Raw genomic sequence first — 18,782 nt, forward strand, 5'->3', positions numbered from 1 at the left:
ATTTTTACAGTTGTCCAATAAACAAAACCCACTGAGGATGGCATAGAGGTACTGAAGCATGTTTGGCTAACAAGGAAAAAACAAAGTTTTGCACACAAGGCGGAACTTATATCCCATAATTAAGTGTAATGCGCATTCAGAGAGTATTAGTAAATTACGCACAGGCCACTTTTTAGCTAGGAACTTTCTCTTTATCAGCAGAAATTATATTTTGCCAAGGTAGCGTGTCGGTTTACATGGAACATCTAAGAGATCTGAGGCAACTGTTCTTCTTTCTTCTAATTGTTCTTATGCGCTCGCTCCTTGTACAATGAAAGCTTTGATTCCACTCTCAATAACTATCACCGAAAAAGAAGCTGTCCAGGTGGGACATCATCTATATGAATCTATTGTCCATGAAGAGTCAATTAGAGATCTGGCTGAGAGTTAAGTAACCCGAAGGCAACAAAGGTTCTAACGGCTACAATCTAAAACGGAAGAAATCAGAAACCACTCAACAAAATAAGAAAGAAACCTGTTTAATAAATCACAGTTTATTTGGGGGGATGAGTGAAGAGGTGATGATGAGTCATTCCATTTTGAATTTTGCAGATCGTATCGTATATTATTGCACTGTGAGACAACTATGCGGAATATATTTTTTTGTCTATTTGGCCTTTGAGTGTGTGCTCAATTTAGCCATCGGCAACACATCGTGACAGTGTACACAAAATTGAATAAACAAATACAGAAATGCATATTTACAAGAACAAAAAGCTTAACTGTTACAGTTTTGTACATAATGTTTTAAAAATTGAATTGAATTGGAAAATAATTAAAAGTGTCTTGGCTTACAATTCACACCAATTCTGAAATATCTTCATCAGCAAGACATATTTATAATTTATGTACACCATTAAAACCTACAGACTGTAACCAGTACTCTTCTGCGACGGAAAATTTTTCGGACGGGGAGATATCTACGTGCTCTGTTTGGCTTGCTCTCTGTAGGCCCATTCCGTTTTTACTGGCACAGTGAAGAAAGACTATATTTTTGGTATTTGCAATGAAAGAGACAGGGCTGGCTTACTAAACACCAAAATTATATGGAACTAAACGTAGTGTATTGTCTAAGCCTCATTACATCTTTTTTACCAAATGTAGTTTATTTATTATTTCTTTAACCGACTATTAAATATTGATCAAGAATTTCATATTACCCTCCATTTGACAGGTTTTTATTTCACTTCTTTTTAATAAGAAAATTCTTTGAAAGTTGCGGCTGCTCAAGATATATGAGTGGACTTCGTAAGGTAAGTTACACATTACTGTGTTATGCAAGCCAACCAACTTTTTTTGAACGCTGCATTACACTACTAAGTATCACAGATACATCACACTGTTTTTCATCAGAGTCGCCAAGTCTTTGTAATCTACCGTTAGAACGATGTACAAATATTTCAATTCCTCGACGATAGAAATCCACTCATTGGGTCCAGTGCCATTCGACAACCGCCATGTGAACGTTCTCACCATCTGAAAATCTCTTCAGCTGTTCTGTAAAATGCGAGATGCTTTCAATAGTTTCCACAATGAATATTGCTTAAAAATTTGGTAGAACACCCAAAGGGATTCTGGTAATACGTAAAGTACACCAGTGGCAAAAACAGTCAATACCGTCACTCCGTGAGAGCGATGGAAATGTTACCGATGATGGCGCCACTGAAGCGGAGTTACTAAATACAGTTTTCCGTAATTCCTTCACGAAAGAAGACGAAGTAAATATTCCAGAATACGAACCAGAACAGCTGTTAGTATGAGTGGCATTAAAGTAGGTATCTTGTTGTTGTCGTCTTCAGTCCTGAGACTGGTTTGATGCAGCTCTCAATGCTACTCTATCCTGTGCAAGCTTCTTCATCTCCCAGTACTTATTGCAACCTACATCCTTCTGAATCTGCTTAGTGTATTCATCTCTTGTTCTCCTTCTACGATTTTTACCCTCCATGCTGCCCTCCAATGGAAAATTTGTGATCCCTTGATGCCTCAGAACATGTCCTACCAACCGATCCCTTCTTCTGGTCGAGTTGTGCCACAAACTTCTCTTCTGCCCAATCCTATTCATTACCTCCTCGTTAGTTCTGTGATCTACCCATCTAATCTCCAGCATTCTTCTGTAGCAACACATTTCGAATGCTTCTATTCTCTTCTTGTCCAAACTATTTATCGTCCATGTTTCACTTCCATACATGGCTGCACTCCATACAAATACTTTCAGAAACGACCTCCTGACACTTAAATCTATACTCGATGTTAACAAATTTCTCTTCTTCAGAAACGCTTTCCTTGGCATTGCCAGTCTACATTTTATATCCTCTCTACTTTGACCATCATCAGTTATTTTGCTCCTCAAATAGCAAATCTCCTTTACTACTTTAAGTGTCTCATTTCCTAATCCAATTCCCTCAGCGTCACCCGACTTAATTCGACTACATTCCATTATCCTCGTTTTGCTTTTGTTTATGTTCATCTTGTATCCTCCTTTCAAGACACTATCCATTCCATTGACTGCTCTCCCAAGTCCTTTGCTGTCTGTGACAGAATTACAATGTCATCGGCGAACCTCAAAGTTTTTATTTCTTCTCCCTGGATTTTAATACCTACTCCGAATTTTTCTTTTGTTTCCTTTACTGCTTGCTCAATATACAGATTGAATAACATCGGTGAGAGGCTACAAACCTGTCTCACTCCCTTCCCAAGCACTACTTCCCTTTCATGCCCCTCGTCTCTTATAACTGCCATCTGGTTTCTGTACAACTTGTAAATAGCCTTTCGCTCCTTGTATTTTACCCATGTCACCTTTACAATTTGAAAGAGAGTATTCCAGTCAACATTGTCAAAAACTTTCTCTAAGTTTACAAATGCTAGAAATGTAGGTTTGCCTTTCCTTAATCTTCCTTCTAAGATAAGTCGTAGGGTCAGTATTGCCTCACGTGTTCCAACATTTCTACGGAATCCAAACTGATCTTCCCCGAGGTCGGCTTCTACTAGTTTTTCCATTCGTCTGTAAGGAATTCGCGTTAGTATTTTGCAGCTGTGACTTATTAAACTGATAGTTCGGTAATGTTCACATTTGTCAACACCTGCTTTCTTTGGGATTGGAATTATTACATTCTTATTGAGTCTGAGAGTATTTCGACTGTCTCATACATCTTGCTCACCAGATGGTAGAGTTTTGTCAGGACTGGCTCTCCCAAGGCCGTCAGTAATTCTAGTGGATTGTTGTCTACTCCTGGGGCCTTGTTTCGACTCATATCTTTCAGTGCTGTGTCAAACTCTTCACGCAGTATCGTATCTCCCATTTCATCTGCAACTACATCCTCTGCCATTTCCATAATATTGTCCTCAAGTACATCGCCCTTGTATAGACCCTCTATATACTCCTTCTACCTTTCCGCTTTCCCTTCTTTGCTTAGATCTGGGTTTCCATCTGAGCTCTTGATATTCATACAAGTGGTTCTCTTTTCTCCAAAGGTCTCCATAATTATCCTGTAAGCAGTATCTATCTTACCCCTAGTGAGATAAGCCTCTACATCCTTACATTTGTCCTCTAGCCATCCCTGCGTAGCCCTTTTGCACTTCCTGTCGATCTCATTTTTGAGACGTTTGTATTCTTTTTTGCTTGCTTCATTTACTGTACTTTTATATTTTCTTCTTTCATCAGCTAAATTCAATATTTCTTCTGTTACCCATGGATTTCTACTAGACTTCGTCTTTTTACCTACTTGATCCTCTGCTGCCTTCACTATTTCATCCTTCAGAGCTACCCATTCTTCTTCTACTGTACTTCTTTCCTCCATTCCTGTCAGTTGTTCCCTTGTGCTCTCCATGAAACTCTGCACAACCTCTGGTTTAGTCAGTTTATCCAGATCCCATCTCCTTAAATTCCCATCTTTTTGCAGTTTCTTTAGTTTTAATCTACAGTTCATAACCAATAGATTGTGGTCAGAGTCCACATCTGCCCCCGGAAATGTCTTACAATTTAGAACCTGGTTCCTAAATATCTGTCTTACCATTATATAATCTGATACCTTCTAGCATCTCCAGGATTCTTCCATGTATACAACCTTCTTTCATGATTCTTGAAGCAGGTGTTAGCTATGATTAAATTATGCTCTGTGCAAAACTCTACCAGCGGCTTCCTCTTGTACTACTGTAGTAGGCGTGGGCTTCATGTCTATCTTCGCCACAATAATGCGTTCACAATGCTGTTGGTAGTAGCTTACCCGCACTCCTATCTTTTTGTTCATTATTAAACCTTCTCTTCCATTACCCCTATTTGATTTTGTATTTATAACCCTATATTCACCTGACCAAAAGTCTTGTTCCTCCTGCCACCGAACTTCACTAATTCCCACTATATCTAACTTTAACCTACCCATTTCCCTTTTTAAATTTTCTAACGTAACTTCCCGATTAAGGGAGCTGACATTCCATGCTCTCATCCATAGAACGCCAGTTTTCTTTCTCCTGATAATGACGTCCTTCTGAGTAGTCCCCTCCCGGAAATCCGAATGGGGGACTATTTTACCTCCTTAATATTTTACCCAAGAGGACGCCATTATCATTTAACCGTACAGTAAAGCTACATGCCCTCGGGAAGCATTACGACTGTAGTTTCCCCTTGCTTTCAGCCGTTCGCAGTACCAGCACAGCAAGACCGCTTTGGTTACTGTTACAAGGCCAGATCAGTCAGTCATCCAGACTGTTGCCCTGCAACAACTGGAAAGGCTGCTGCCCATCTTCAGGATCCACACGTTTGTCTGGTCTCTCAACAGATAGCCCTCTGTTGTGGTTGCACCTACGTTAGGGCCATCTGTATCGCTGATGCACACAAGCCTAGCCACCAACGCAAGGTCCATGGTTCATGGGGGGGGGGGTAGGGGTAGATATCTTAGGTGTTGCGAAACAACTCAAATTACTTAAGAAAGGCAAGTCTTCCGGTCCAGATGGTATACCAATCATGTTCCTCTCAGAGTATGCAGACACAATAGCGCCTTTCTTAACAGTCACATAGAACCGCTCACTTGACGAAAGGTCTGTTCCTAAAGACTGGAAAGTAGCACAGGTCGCACCAATATTGAAGAAAGGGAACAGGAGTAACCCATTGAAATACACATCCATATCACTGACCTCAGTTTGCAGTAGGACTTTGGATCATATACCGTACTCGAACATTATGAATCACCTTGAAAAAAATGAGATATTGATACACAACCAACACGGATACCGAAAATATCGTTCCTGTGCAACACAGTTAGCTCTTTATTCCGATGAAGTAATGAGTGCTGTCGACATGGGATGTCATATCGATTTCATATTTCTAGATTTCCAGAATGTTTTTGATACCCTTCTTCACAAGCGACTATTAATCTAATCGCGTACATATGGAGTATCGTCTCAGTTGTGTGCGTGGATTCGTGATTTCCTCTCAGAGAGGTCACAGTAGGTAGTGATAGACGGTAAAGTCGATTAGAATAGAAGTTATATCTGGCGTTCCGCAAGGTAGTGTCATAGGCCCTCTGCTGTTCCTGATTTATATAAATAATCTAGGTGATAATCTGAGCAGCTCCCTTAGATTGTTTGCAGATGACGCTGTAATTTACCGTCTAGTAAAATCATCAGGCAATCAGTTCCAGTTACAAAATGATCTAGAGAGAATTTCTGTATAGTACGAAAAGTGGCAATTAGCACTAAACAAAGTTAAGTGCGAGATCATCCACATGGGTGCTAAAAGGAATCCGATAAATTTTGGGTATACGAAATATCGCTCAAATCTAAGGGCTGTCAATTCGACTAAATAGCTAGGAATTACAATTACGAGCAACTTAAATTGGAAAGACCACACAGATAATATCATGGGGAAGGCGAAACAAAGACTGCGCTTCGTTGGCAGAACACTTAGAAGGTGCGACAAACCCACTAAAGAGACAGCCTACATTACACTTGTCCGTCCTCTGCTGGAATATTGCTGCACGGTATGGGATCCTTACGAGGTAGGATTGACGGAGGACATCGAAAAAGTGCGAAGACGGACAGCTCGTTTCGTGTTATCGCGCAGAAGGGGTGAGAGCGTCACTGATATGATACGCGAGCTGGGGTGGCAGTCACTGAAACAAAGGCGGTTTTCTTTGTGGCGAGATCTATTTACCAAATTTTAATCACCAACTTTCTCTTCTGGATGCGTAAATATTTTGTTGACACCCACCTACGTTGGGAGAAATGATCATCATAATAAAATAAGAGAAATAACAGATGGAACGGAGAAATTTATGTGTTCCTTTTTCCCACGCGCCTTTTGAGAGTGGAATGGTAGTGAAGTAGTATGAAAATGGTTCGATGATCTCTCTACCAGGCACTTAAGTGTGAATTGCAGAGTAAGCATGTAGATGTAGATGTAGAAAATAGAAGTTCTGCATACTAATCACTGCGACCTCGGAAATGAGTACTCCCTTCTTCGGATAAGTGTGTGATTCAAACTTACAAAGATGCAATACATTTCACCCATAATTTCTCAGTGTTGCTTGCACTCAAGTTGAAAGAAGAGCACAGAGTGTCGGTTAAGTTCGTAAAGTCCTGATGAGCGACGGAGAATCCCCAAATTCTTTGATACAGATCTGACTCATGCATCGGCCTCTGAAGCATTTAATGTGCTATGAAGAATCATTTCAAAGCTTTGTAGCACAGGAAATTTTCGTCGTAGGTCATCAGAATGTCGGACACGAGACAAAAGTGTGCCTACGAAGGAGATTAACTTCTCTCTTGACGTCACGCAGATGCATTGGCTTATGATAGCAGTGTTTCAGTACGCTGGTCAAATGGCTCTGAGCACTATGGGACTTAACATCTCAGGTCATCAGTCCCCCAGAACTTAGAACTACTTAAACCTAACTAACCTAAGGACATCACACACATCCATGTCTGAGGCAGGATTCGAACCTACGACCGTAGCGGTCGCTCGGTACTAAACTGAAGCGCCTAGAACCGGTCGGCCACCAGTGGCCGGCAGTACGCTGGTCTTTTGTTACCTTAGGTGAATAGTGTTATCTCGCAGAGAAAGTTATCGTGAAGTATAAACAGACAAAAAATTGACACTCTTGCTTGCGTGATAGATGATAAAAATGATATTTCGGGCTTTTAGAAATGCTTAGTCACTGCCTTAGAAGTAGTAAGTTAGTATATTATGAAATTGAGTGTGTCTACGCACAATACAGAGAAATACTCTTGTACATCCATAATAGAACAGCAGGCACAATGCAAATCCAGATTTCGGATGATCTGTAACCTTACAAGTAGCAGATTTGAAAAGGACAACGGTCCATCTGAGTGACAAGAACATTCTAAAGTGAACTTGTAGATCTACGCACGGAGAAATGCTATCGTCTGAGCTCCAATATCCTCTGCAATGAAGCAGGATGTAACATCAACCTTAATGAAATATTTCCACACAAGGAAATGCAACTCGCTGTCATTTCTACAAACGGAATTGACAGACTGAAAATTTTTGTTTCATCCCAATATTTCTAGTGAAGTTCTGTTAACTTACAACGCATTAGATATAAAAGTTTGCGAAAATATGCGAAAGGCAGGTATGCGACTTCGATTCGGTAGGGAAAAATATGTGGTCGTTCAATACATAATGTTCTGCGGCAATGAGAATGTAATTTCACCGCAAGACGATACAGTGTGTACATCCAGCGCATGGTTAGCGCGACAGCACGCAGTCTAAGGGATTGTGAAGGCCTACAGTTCGATTTCTATCCGCATTTTGTTTTCCATTATATCAGCTGTACAATTTCTGTCGATTTTACGATCAACAGTTGTTTCCAGTGATACTGGAGTAAAAATTTCCAGACGTAAGAATTTTTTCACATTGTTGTTTGCTGAGAAACCCAAACTGTTCCTTTCGTAAAATTATCTGCTTGTCAGAATTTCCATTGCTACGTATTTCGTCAAAAACTTGAGAACGCTTGATAGTCTTTTTTTTTTACCGACGAGTGTTTTTCTCTCTTATCATCTTGTCTCTCTTTTTGTACACTCTACAAAGTTACACATTTTATGTCGGAAGGAGAACAGCGATCACTGTGGCAAAAACTGTTTGTATTTACTTCTTTGGAATTACCGATCTCTTACATATAGTACAGCTTTCCGATTTCTAAACAATACATCTGGAAACCTATTCTCTCTACTAAACAACTCATCCACATGTGGTGGCTACTGAGCTGACGAGTTACTTCGTAACAAGAATATTATGAATACGAAACTAGCGATCTTAGACTGACAAATAAAATCTCTTATACTTTTGTACTTTTCTTGTACTTTTCTCTGTATTCAACCCACAAGCCTCTTCTTTTGACTGATCTTGTGCTTGAACTATGTCTGCTAACAACCCGCAAAATGTGTGGTGCTACATGACAGTACTAATGATAATGGTTGAAACAGTAAATTCGTATTCCGTTGAAATTCGTTTCAAATACGGTTCGACCACTCTCGTATAATTGCTCATAATTTCCTTACACAATTGAAAATTTAATGAGGGCGATTCCTCCTAAAAATAAGTTGCTCATTTCCTCCCTCGCTTTTGTCTAGCCGCCTAGATAACACAGAGAAGGTAACATATCTTTCCTTGCTTGCAAGGAAGCAATGGCGAAAGAGTCACGTAGAATTATGCTGGTGATGGGGAAAGAATGTGTAACCAGATGACATTGCCAGATGTATGTAACCCTAAACAAAATCGAAACGAAACTAAACCTAAAGAACAAAAAAAAACTTCTTTACATAAACTCAACAACAAAAAAATACTCGCTGACGAATGCGATATTTGTACAGTACTGAGGTTGTGTGTACATTCCAACATGCAACAAACAAGGTAAAGATAAACACCCACAGTTAGTTGTATCGACGAAATCCGAGAATATGAATTGTTGATACATGAGAAACAACGACTTTTTAATAACTGAACGCCTCATCACTTCAACGAAAACACAGTTAAGTTCCTTATTTTTCAAACTGAGGACGCACTGCGTCTCCAACTATCGTTACCGCGAAACTTAGCTGGACCTCAACAAAGAAAAAGAGTCGTAACCAGTGTCAATATATTTAGCCGAACTATTAGCTCGCCTTTTGTCAGACAACGCACGAGGGCGCGGTGAAAAGTGGCGCCTCCGAATTTTTTACATGAAAATTTGTAAAACTTTTTAAATAAATCAAGCGTTATTAACGTTCTACAGCAGCCTTCTAACGTTAGAGGACACCGTATCGTAGCGTGTAACATGACGGTGTGTAAGATAACAATGCTGGTGCGTGAGAAACAGTGTGCTGCAATTGAGTTTCTAACCACAGAAAACGTTCGCCCACGGTTGGAGCATCCTGTTCTTCAGAATGACAATGTCAGACCACACACGAGCGCTGCAACATCTGCATCATTCCGTCACCTTTGGTTCACTGTTATCGATCATCCTCTGTAAAGTGCCGACTTGGCCCTGTCCGATTTTCATCTATTCCCGAAACTTAAAGAACATCTTTGTGGAGTTCGCTTTGACAGTGGTGAAGCGGTGCAAGCAAACGTGAGGCTGTGGCTCCGTCATCGTAGTGAAACGTTCTACGGTGAGGGTATCAACAAGCTGCCCTCGCGTTGGGAAAAATGTGTTTGTTGCCATGGTGACTATGTTGAGAAATAAATAGGGTAAGGTGGGGTAAATCCGACCGGGTGGGTAAACCTGACCGCCTTCTATTTGTGAGAAAGGGCTAAGCGGAGCGATTTCACATTAGTGTTACCATATAGCCGCGCGGGATTAGCCGAGCGGTTTGAGGCACTGCAGTCATGGACTGTGCGGCTGATCCCGGAGGAGGTTCGAGTCCTCCCTCGGGCATGGGTGTGTGTCTTTGTCCTTAGGATAATTTAGGTTAAGTAGTGTTAAGCTTAGGGACTGATGACCTTAGCAGTTAAGTCCCATAAGATTTCACACACATTTGAACATTTTTTGTTACCATATAGTGTATTCGAAATAACGAAAATGCCACCTTGACAGCTTTGCCGCATTTGACATTCACACACTCGAAAGACAACAAGTGTGTTTTCGATTATTTCAATTTAATTTTTGTGCAAATTGCATCACTAGATTTACCTTACTAAATAAAACGATCACGAAACAAACGGTAAGTGATTTTGTAATGCATTTAGTGACCTATTCAGTGTATGTATCGTATTTGTTGGAAATTTCTTGTAACTTGTTTCTATGTGTGTTAAATGAAAAATGGCATGCTGGGGTATATTCGATCGCTAAATGGTGGAGTGAATCCGACCGCATATTTTTTATCGTTTGTCTATATGGAATTATTTTTTATGGAAAACAGTGAATTTTTGTTTATTTTCAGGAAAATGGTACGAAATTACAGATGAAAAACGACAAAACTCAATCAAAATTATATTCGCCGAGCAGTTGCTACACTGCAATTGGGGATGTCTTTACGAGCTGTCGCTCGAGATTTTAACATTCCGAGATCGACACCGCTGTTGGAACGCCGTGCAATGAAATCGTCTTTTTCAAATTAAAATTTACATGTGATTCTTGAAGTTTTCCCGGCGTACTGAGTATTCGATGAGATTTCGGGATTGCAGCCGGATCACGTTGACTTCTTGCCACGATATTTCGGCTGGCAATCGTCCAGCCATCTTCAGGTGAGTGTGCGTCACTGGAGACTGCAAGTTCCGGGAGTCAGCTTTATAGCAAAAAATTGGCGCGAAAACGCATGCGCATTGGCCACCGTCACAGGAGCGTCCTCTGTCGAAGTCCGCGCCCTCTGGAGCTACTGTTCTATCTTTGGAGCGCAGGCACATGCGTAAAGGTGAAAACTACATGTCCGCCCTCTGTCGGAATGCGCGCCCGCGTCGCTAAAAACAGACGTCAGTTGTCGCTAGACGTGTCATTTAGAATAAACCGTCTTCTCTCAGAGGAAATTAGAGAGATCACCGGGTCCCAAGCCTTGTCCAGTTGAAAACCGCCGTCACGATTTATAAGATTTTGCGCTAGGCGTATCTCCACAGATTCTTTAATAACGGAATCCCAAAAAGTTTTCGCTGGGGCCAAGATTTTCGTGGCCGAAAATTCCATAGCGTGTCCTGTGGTAATACAATGCTCAGCTACGGCCGACTTACTGGGCTGCAAAAGGCGAGTGTGGCGTTCGTGTTCAACGCACCTTTCATGTACTGTGCGCGTCGTCTGACCGATGTAAGCTTTGCCACACTGGCAAGGAATTTTATAGATTCCGGCCTTCCGCAGACCCAGATCGTCCTTTACCGAACCGAGAAGGGCACTAATCTTCGCCGGTGGCCGGAAGATTACTTTTACTTGATGTTTCCTTAGGATCCTGCCTATTTTAGATGAAAGGTTGCCGGCGTATGGAAGGAACGCCCTGGACCTGAAAAGCTCCTTATCTTCTTGATGTGAGTGGTCACGTTTCTTCCTTTTTAGCGCTGCTCTAATCTGATGTGGAGAGTAACCATTACCTCTGAACACCGACTCTAAATGTTCCAGCTCCTTTGTAAGGCTGTCTCCATCAGAAACAACATGAGCCCGGTGCACCAACGTTCTAAGGACACCAGTAGTTTGTGAAGGATGATGACAACTCGACGCTTGCAGGTAGAGGTCCGTATGTGTGGGCTTACGGTAGACAGAATGCCCTAATGACCCGTCCACTCTCTTGGTAACCAAGACGTCCAAAAACGGCAAGCAACCATCCTTCTCTATTTCCATCGTGAACTGGATGTTATTGTGGATTGCATTCAGATGCTGCAAGAACCGTGACAGTTCTTCTTCACCATGGGGCCACACTACAAAAGTGTCATCTACGTACCGCCAGAATACACTCGGTTTAAGTTCTGCCGAATCTAGTGCCCTTTCCTCAAAGTCTTCCATAAAAAAGTTTGCTACCAAAGGCGAGAGAGGACTTCCCATGGCAACACCGTCAGTCTGCTCAAAATACTCGTTATTAAATAAAAAGTAGGTTGAGGAAAGGACGTGATGGAAAAGTGCTGTTATGTCGGCCGTGAACTTATTGCTGATGAGAGACAAAGAGTCCATAAGAGGAACCTTAGTGAAAAGTGAGATGACGTCGAAGCTGACTAGTAAGTCAGTTTCACTGAGCCGAAGTGACTTTAGTCTACTAATAAAGTCAGCCGAATTGCGAACATGATGCGCACACTTCCCCACAAAAGGTCTCAGTAGAGAGGCGAGATGTGTCGCCAAATCATACGTGGGGGCGTCGATATTACTGACGATCGGCCGTAAAGGAACCTCTTTCTTATGGATCTTCGGAAGACCGTATAACCTGGGTGGCACAGAACTGTGAGGTCTTAGTCTTTTCGCCACTTCTTGCGGAATAGAAGAAGAATTCAGCAGTGCTGATGTTTTCCTTTCCACTTTCGCTGTGGGGTCTTTGCCAATCTTCCGATACATTGGTTCATTCAGCAAGTTGTAAATCTTCTGATTATAGACCTCACGTGGCAAAAGCACTGTAGCGTTTCCCTTATCCGCTGGTAAGATCACTGTATGAGGATCTTCTCGTAGCTTTCGTAATGCGGCCCTTTCCATGGCAGAAATGTTGCTCTTCTGACGTGGAGCTTTCGTGAGTGCACGGCAGGTTTCACGTCTAATTTCTTCTGCAGCATCACTAGGAAGAGGTCTTACAGCTTCCTCAACAGCACTAATAAAATCAGTTAAAGGCAGGGTCCTCGGCGTAGGAGCGAAGTTCAGGCCTTTCCCAAGCACAGACAGTGTTACGTTGTCCAAAACTTTATCCGTTAAATTGACCACGGAGCGTCGTAAAGCATCTTCTTGCGGTAACGTTGCTGACAGCCGGGTGAACTTCGAAACCTGTCTTGATGTAGATTCTTTATGAACCCAGTCCACTTTCCTGGGCATGGGTCGATGGCGTGACCTGGGCTAAATCGGACTGGGTTCATAAAGAATCTACATCAAGACAGGTTTCGAAGTTCACCCGGCTGTCAGCAACGTTACCGCAAGAAGATGCTTTACGACGCTCCGTGGTCAATTTAACGGATAAAGTTTTGGACAACGTAACACTGTCTGTGCTTGGGAAAGGCCTGAACTTCGCTCCTACGCCGAGGACCCTGCCTTTAACTGATTTTATTAGTGCTGTTGAGGAAGCTGTAAGACCTCTTCCTAGTGATGCTGCAGAAGAAATTAGACGTGAAACCTGCCGTGCACTCACGAAAGCTCCACGTCAGAAGAGCAACATTTCTGCCATGGAAAGGGCCGCATTACGAAAGCTACGAGAAGATCCTCATACAGTGATCTTACCAGCGGATAAGGGAAACGCTACAGTGCTTTTGCCACGTGAGGTCTATAATCAGAAGATTTACAACTTGCTGAATGAACCAATGTATCGGAAGATTGGCAAAGACCCCACAGCGAAAGTGGAAAGGAAAACATCAGCACTGCTGAATTCTTCTTCTATTCCGCAAGAAGTGGCGAAAAGACTAAGACCTCACAGTTCTGTGCCACCCAGGTTATACGGTCTTCCGAAGATCCATAAGAAAGAGGTTCCTTTACGGCCGATCGTCAGTAATATCGACGCCCCCACGTATGATTTGGCGACACATCTCGCCTCTCTACTGAGACCTTTTGTGGGGAAGTGTGCGCATCATGTTCGCAATTCGGCTGACTTTATTAGTAGACTAAAGTCACTTCGGCTCAGTGAAACTGACTTACTAGTCAGCTTCGACGTCATCTCACTTTTCACTAAGGTTCCTCTTATGGACTCTTTGTCTCTCATCAGCAATAAGTTCACGGCCGACATAACAGCACTTTTCCATCACGTCCTTTCCTCAACCTACTTTTTATTTAATAACGAGTATTTTGAGCAGACTGACGGTGTTGCCATGGGAAGTCCTCTCTCGCCTTTGGTAGCAAACTTTTTTATGGAAGACTTTGAGGAAAGGGCACTAGATTCGGCAGAACTTAAACCGAGTGTATTCTGGCGGTACGTAGATGACACTTTTGTAGTGTGGCCCCATGGTGAAGAAGAACTGTCACGGTTCTTGCAGCATCTGAATGCAATCCACAATAACATCCAGTTCACGATGGAAATAGAGAAGGATGGTTGCTTGCCGTTTTTGGACGTCTTGGTTACCAAGAGAGTGGACGGGTCATTAGGGCATTCTGTCTACCGTAAGCCCACACATACGGACCTCTACCTGCAAGCGTCGAGTTGTCATCATCCTTCACAAACTACTGGTGTCCTTAGAACGTTGGTGCACCGGGCTCATGTTGTTTCTGATGGAGACAGCCTTACAAAGGAGCTGGAACATTTAGAGTCGGTGTTCAGAGGTAATGGTTACTCTCCACATCAGATTAGAGCAGCGCTAAAAAGGAAGAAACGTGACCACTCACATCAAGAAGATAAGGAGCTTTTCAGGTCCAGGGCGTTCCTTCCATACGCCGGCAACCTTTCATCTAAAATAGGCAGGATCCTAAGGAAACATCAAGTAAAAGTAATCTTCCGGCCACCGGCGAAGATTAGTGCCCTTCTCGGTTCGGTAAAGGACGATCTGGGTCTGCGGAAGGCCGGAATCTATAAAATTCCTTGCCAGTGTGGCAAAGCTTACATCGGTCAGACGACGCGCACAGTACATGAAAGGTGCGTTGAACACGAACGCCACACTCGCCTTTTGCAGCCCAGTAAGTCGGCCGTAGCTGAGCATTGTATTACCACAGGACACGCTATGGAATTTTCGGCCACGAAAATCTTGGCCCCAGCGAAAACTTTTTGGGATTCCGTTATTAAAGAATCTGTGGAGATACGCCTAGCGCAAAATCTTATAAATCGTGACGGCGGTTTTCAACTAGACAAGGCTTGGGACCCGGTGATCTCTCTAATTTCCTCTGAGAGAAGACGGTTTATTCTAAATGACACGTCTAGCGACAACTGACGTCTGTTTTTAGCGACGCGGGCGCGCATTCCGACAGAGGGCGGACATGTAGTTTTCACCTTTACGCATGTGCCTGCGCTCCAAAGATAGAACAGTAGCTCCAGAGGGCGCGGACTTCGACAGAGGACGCTCCTGTGACGGTGGCCAATGCGCATGCGTTTTCGCGCCAATTTTTTGCTATAAAGCTGACTCCCGGAACTTGCAGTCTCCAGTGACGCACACTCACCTGAAGATGGCTGGACGATTGCCAGCCGAAATATCGTGGCAAGAAGTCAACGTGATCCGGCTGCAATCCCGAAATCTCATCGAATAAAATTTACATGCATTTAACTTTCAGTACATTTAGCACTGTAAACATTATTTTTTGAATACGTTTTGTTCGATTATGTAAAAAAACATAATTGCTTATGATTATTTCCCAAAGAAACCGTTCATTTAGAACTATTTCCGTGCAAAATCGGCCAAAAAAATAGGGGGTCGTATTTATCCCACCATTTTTGCAAATGGCAAAAAATGGACGTTTCGTAAAATACGGATATTTCAAAAACAATTGATGGAATAACAATAATATTTTCCAAACAGTTGCTCCTTCGTATTATGTATAATTTAACGTATATAACGTTAAGATCTGACCTCGGATAAGCGTTTTATAGCCACAAGACTTAACTAGGTCGCATTTACCCCACCTTACACTATGTAGACGTGAGGAATAAACATGTAGAATGGTAATAACGTTGTTTTACTTAAAAAGCTTTCAGAGTTTTGACCTTAAAAATTCGGAAACAAGGATTACTTTCCAGCAGGCCTTCGTAATTGCCTCTTTTTTTTTTTTTTTTAAAAAATCGCTAGTTTGCGATGACACAATGCAGGGGATATAGTCAATACTTCAAGTACATCTAACACTGAAATGTCAAGAGAACAAAACTGTGAAATACCATAACTCTTTTGCTTTTTCAGTTCGCCGTTTACTGGGATCTCGGCAAAATACACTCAAAACTGTTTCGAAGTACAGTGCGTAGTTTCTCGATGGAACATGAGTGACACCCCTTACCTGGCTCCTGTGGAGGTGGCGTGGACACCAGGCAGAAGTATCGGCCGTTGGAGGCAGCTTCCGCATCTCCTGTTGATGAGAGCTTATCCAGCGGTAGCGGGTACCTCTTCTCGTCGTTTGGAGTTTCAGATTGCACGTTGTTCTCGTAAACTCGAGGACTTTTCACTTCTTCGTACAGCGCAGCGGACTCTTGCTTCACCGTCTCCCGCTTTTCGCCCACCGGTACTTCGACAGAACTATGCGACCTGTGACTCGAATCTGAACTGAGCTTTTCGTTGGACTCGCCTTCTTCCTCGTGTATTATGCTCATCATCGGGTTGTCGGGAAACCACGGACGCAGCGCATGGGGAGCAGTGTCGCCGGAGTGATCGTTTTCTGGGAAGTCCAGTGACTGGTTCGACCCGTTCGAAGAAGACCGATCCGATCGGTTGCGCGAGTCATCCGACGGCACGGAACCCTCTTCGTCGGAAGTCTGCACGGCCGCGTCCAGGTAGCAGTGAGGCCCACGTCGACCGTCGGCTATGGCCGGATACGCGTGAGCTTCTTTCCACGACTGGTCCTTGTCTATAAACTGCAGCGACTCGTACAGGTTGTAGCCGTAAGCCTCTCGGTAGTCGGCAGTAGCTGGTCGAGTGTATTCAGACACATCTGCGATTCTTCCGGGACGAGCAGCGGCGGGGTAGAATTCGCGCACTGTCGGGTCTGACAGACTGCCGACGGCGAAGCAGGTGGAGAAGCCGGCCACGGTGCCGAGTTTCCGGTGATCGGAGTCCTCGACGCCGGGTGGCGAGTCGCTGCCGCTGCTCGCGCCGCCGGTCGTGGCCTCTGCGCGGTGGTAGGGGTGGTGGTTCCTGGGGTAGCTGTACAGCTCCTCCATCACGGCCCGGACGCCTGTGTATTCGTCGAGTGGCGACGCGGCGACCGACTGGCGTGCGCAGTGCCCGGAGGCTAATATATCCTCGAGCGAGCCGTCCCCCGGCAGGTAGAGGCTGCGCGGGCGCGCGCCGGCGGCCACGCACAGCCCCTTGTGCTCCAGCGGCGCCGGCCCCTCCTCCTCCTCTTCGGCGCCCTCGGGCCAGCGCGTCTGCAGCGGCATGGCTGGCCAGGCGCCGACTGACTGGGTCTGTGGGCCTCGCCGCCCGCGGGCGACCGTCACACGCCACGGCGCCGCAGCGTCCTTATGTAACTGACCGCCTTTCGCGCTCTGCCTGCTCTGTTGCCTGCTGTTGTTTTGCTGGACCGTCCGCGCATCCGCCCTGGCCACGCCGAGCCACGCGAGGCTACTGCGCAGCGCAACCAGTAGCGCACTGCCGGAATATTCGAGTCTTTCTCCAAGTCTCTGCGCATGTGACGCTTTGTGGAGGGAGGACAACGGGACAAGTCCTTCTGCGGTCGACGACATTACTTCTACCTCAGCTTCGACGACATGACAGACTGGAAGGGGTAGCGTAGAGGTTAGCGACTCGAGCCGTGAATAGGATACAACCAGAACGCAAGACAAAAGAATATCGCGGAATTAGGTGCGCCCGCGTTGTTGTTGTTGTTATTGTTGTGGTCTTCAGTCCTGAACTGGTTTGATGCAACTCTCCATGCTACTCTATCCTGTGCAAGCTTCTTCATCTCCCAGTACCTACTGCAGCTTACATCCCTCTCAACCTGCTTAGTGTATTCATCTCTTGGTCTCCCTCTACGATTTTTACCCTCCACGTTACCCTCTAGTACCAAATTGATGATCCCTTGATGCCTCAGAACATGTCCTACCAACCGATCCCTTCTTCTGGTCAAGTTGTGCCACAAACTACTCTTGTCTCCAATCCTATTCAATACCTACCCATTAGTTATGTGATCTCCCCATCTAATCTTCGGCATTCTTCTGTAGCACCACATTTCGAAAGCTTCTATTCTCTTCTTGTCTAAACTATTTATCGTCCATGTTTCACTTCCATACATGGCTTATCCGCAGTTAAACAGGTACTTATAAAGCAACTAGTTGACTACCTGCTGTTGCGCTGGTATGTATTTATCCCAGTCTCCTGTTAGGCCATCTACACCTCTCTCCCAACCCCTCTATGTCAATTTGCTCCCCCTCTTTGCCCATCTCTTTTCTCACTCCTTTAATACCATCCACTCCTCTGTCAATGTCAATCTCCTCCATCCTCTTCGTCAATCACCTCCTCCACCTCTCTTCGTCCACTTTCTCACGCCTCTCTGTCCATTTCCTCTCCCTACACATCTCCTCCACTTTCATATCTGTGCCCTTTCCTTTTCTCTTTCTGTCCATCTTCTCCTCTCCCCATTCTCTGTCCATTTCCTACAACCCCTTCTGTCTGTTCATCTCCTCCTCCCATACCTTTGTGCTTAATCTCCTCCTCTCCCTATCTCTGTCCATTTCCTCTCCCTACACATCTCCTCCACTTTCATATATGTGCCCTTTCCTCCCCTCTTTCTGTCCATCTTCTCCTCTCCCCCTTCTCTGTCAATTTCCTGCCCCTCCCATCTGTAGCCAGCCGGAGTGGCCGTGCGGTTCTAGACGCTACAGTCTGGAGCCGAGGTACCGTTACGGTCACAGGTTCGAATCCTGCCTCGGGCATGGATGTGTATGATGTCCTTAGGTTAGTTAGGTTTAATTAGTTCTAAGTTCCAGGCGACTGATGACCTCCAAAGTTAAGTCGCATTTTGCTCAGAGCCATTTGAACCATTTTGAACCTCCCATCTGTCTGTTCATCTCCTCCTCCCATATCT

General features: G+C 44.1%; 1 protein-coding gene across 1 annotated transcript in view; it reads right to left on the reverse strand.

Annotated features, from left to right (window-relative positions):
• Positions 1 to 17,188, reverse strand: part of LOC126277046 (heat shock 70 kDa protein 12A-like) — a 218,492-nt gene extending 201,304 nt beyond the window's left edge. Inside the window, exon 1 of the mRNA XM_049977324.1 lies at positions 16,041 to 17,188. Coding sequence (XP_049833281.1) covers positions 16,041 to 17,136 — 1,096 coding nt within the window. The 5' untranslated portion in view covers positions 17,137 to 17,188. The remainder of the gene's footprint in view (positions 1 to 16,040) is intronic.
• Between the last annotated feature and the right edge of the window lie 1,594 nt (positions 17,189 to 18,782).

Source organism: Schistocerca gregaria, chromosome 1 (genome assembly GCF_023897955.1).
Source record: "Schistocerca gregaria isolate iqSchGreg1 chromosome 1, iqSchGreg1.2, whole genome shotgun sequence".
Classification (NCBI taxonomy): Eukaryota; Metazoa; Arthropoda; class Insecta; order Orthoptera; family Acrididae; genus Schistocerca; species Schistocerca gregaria.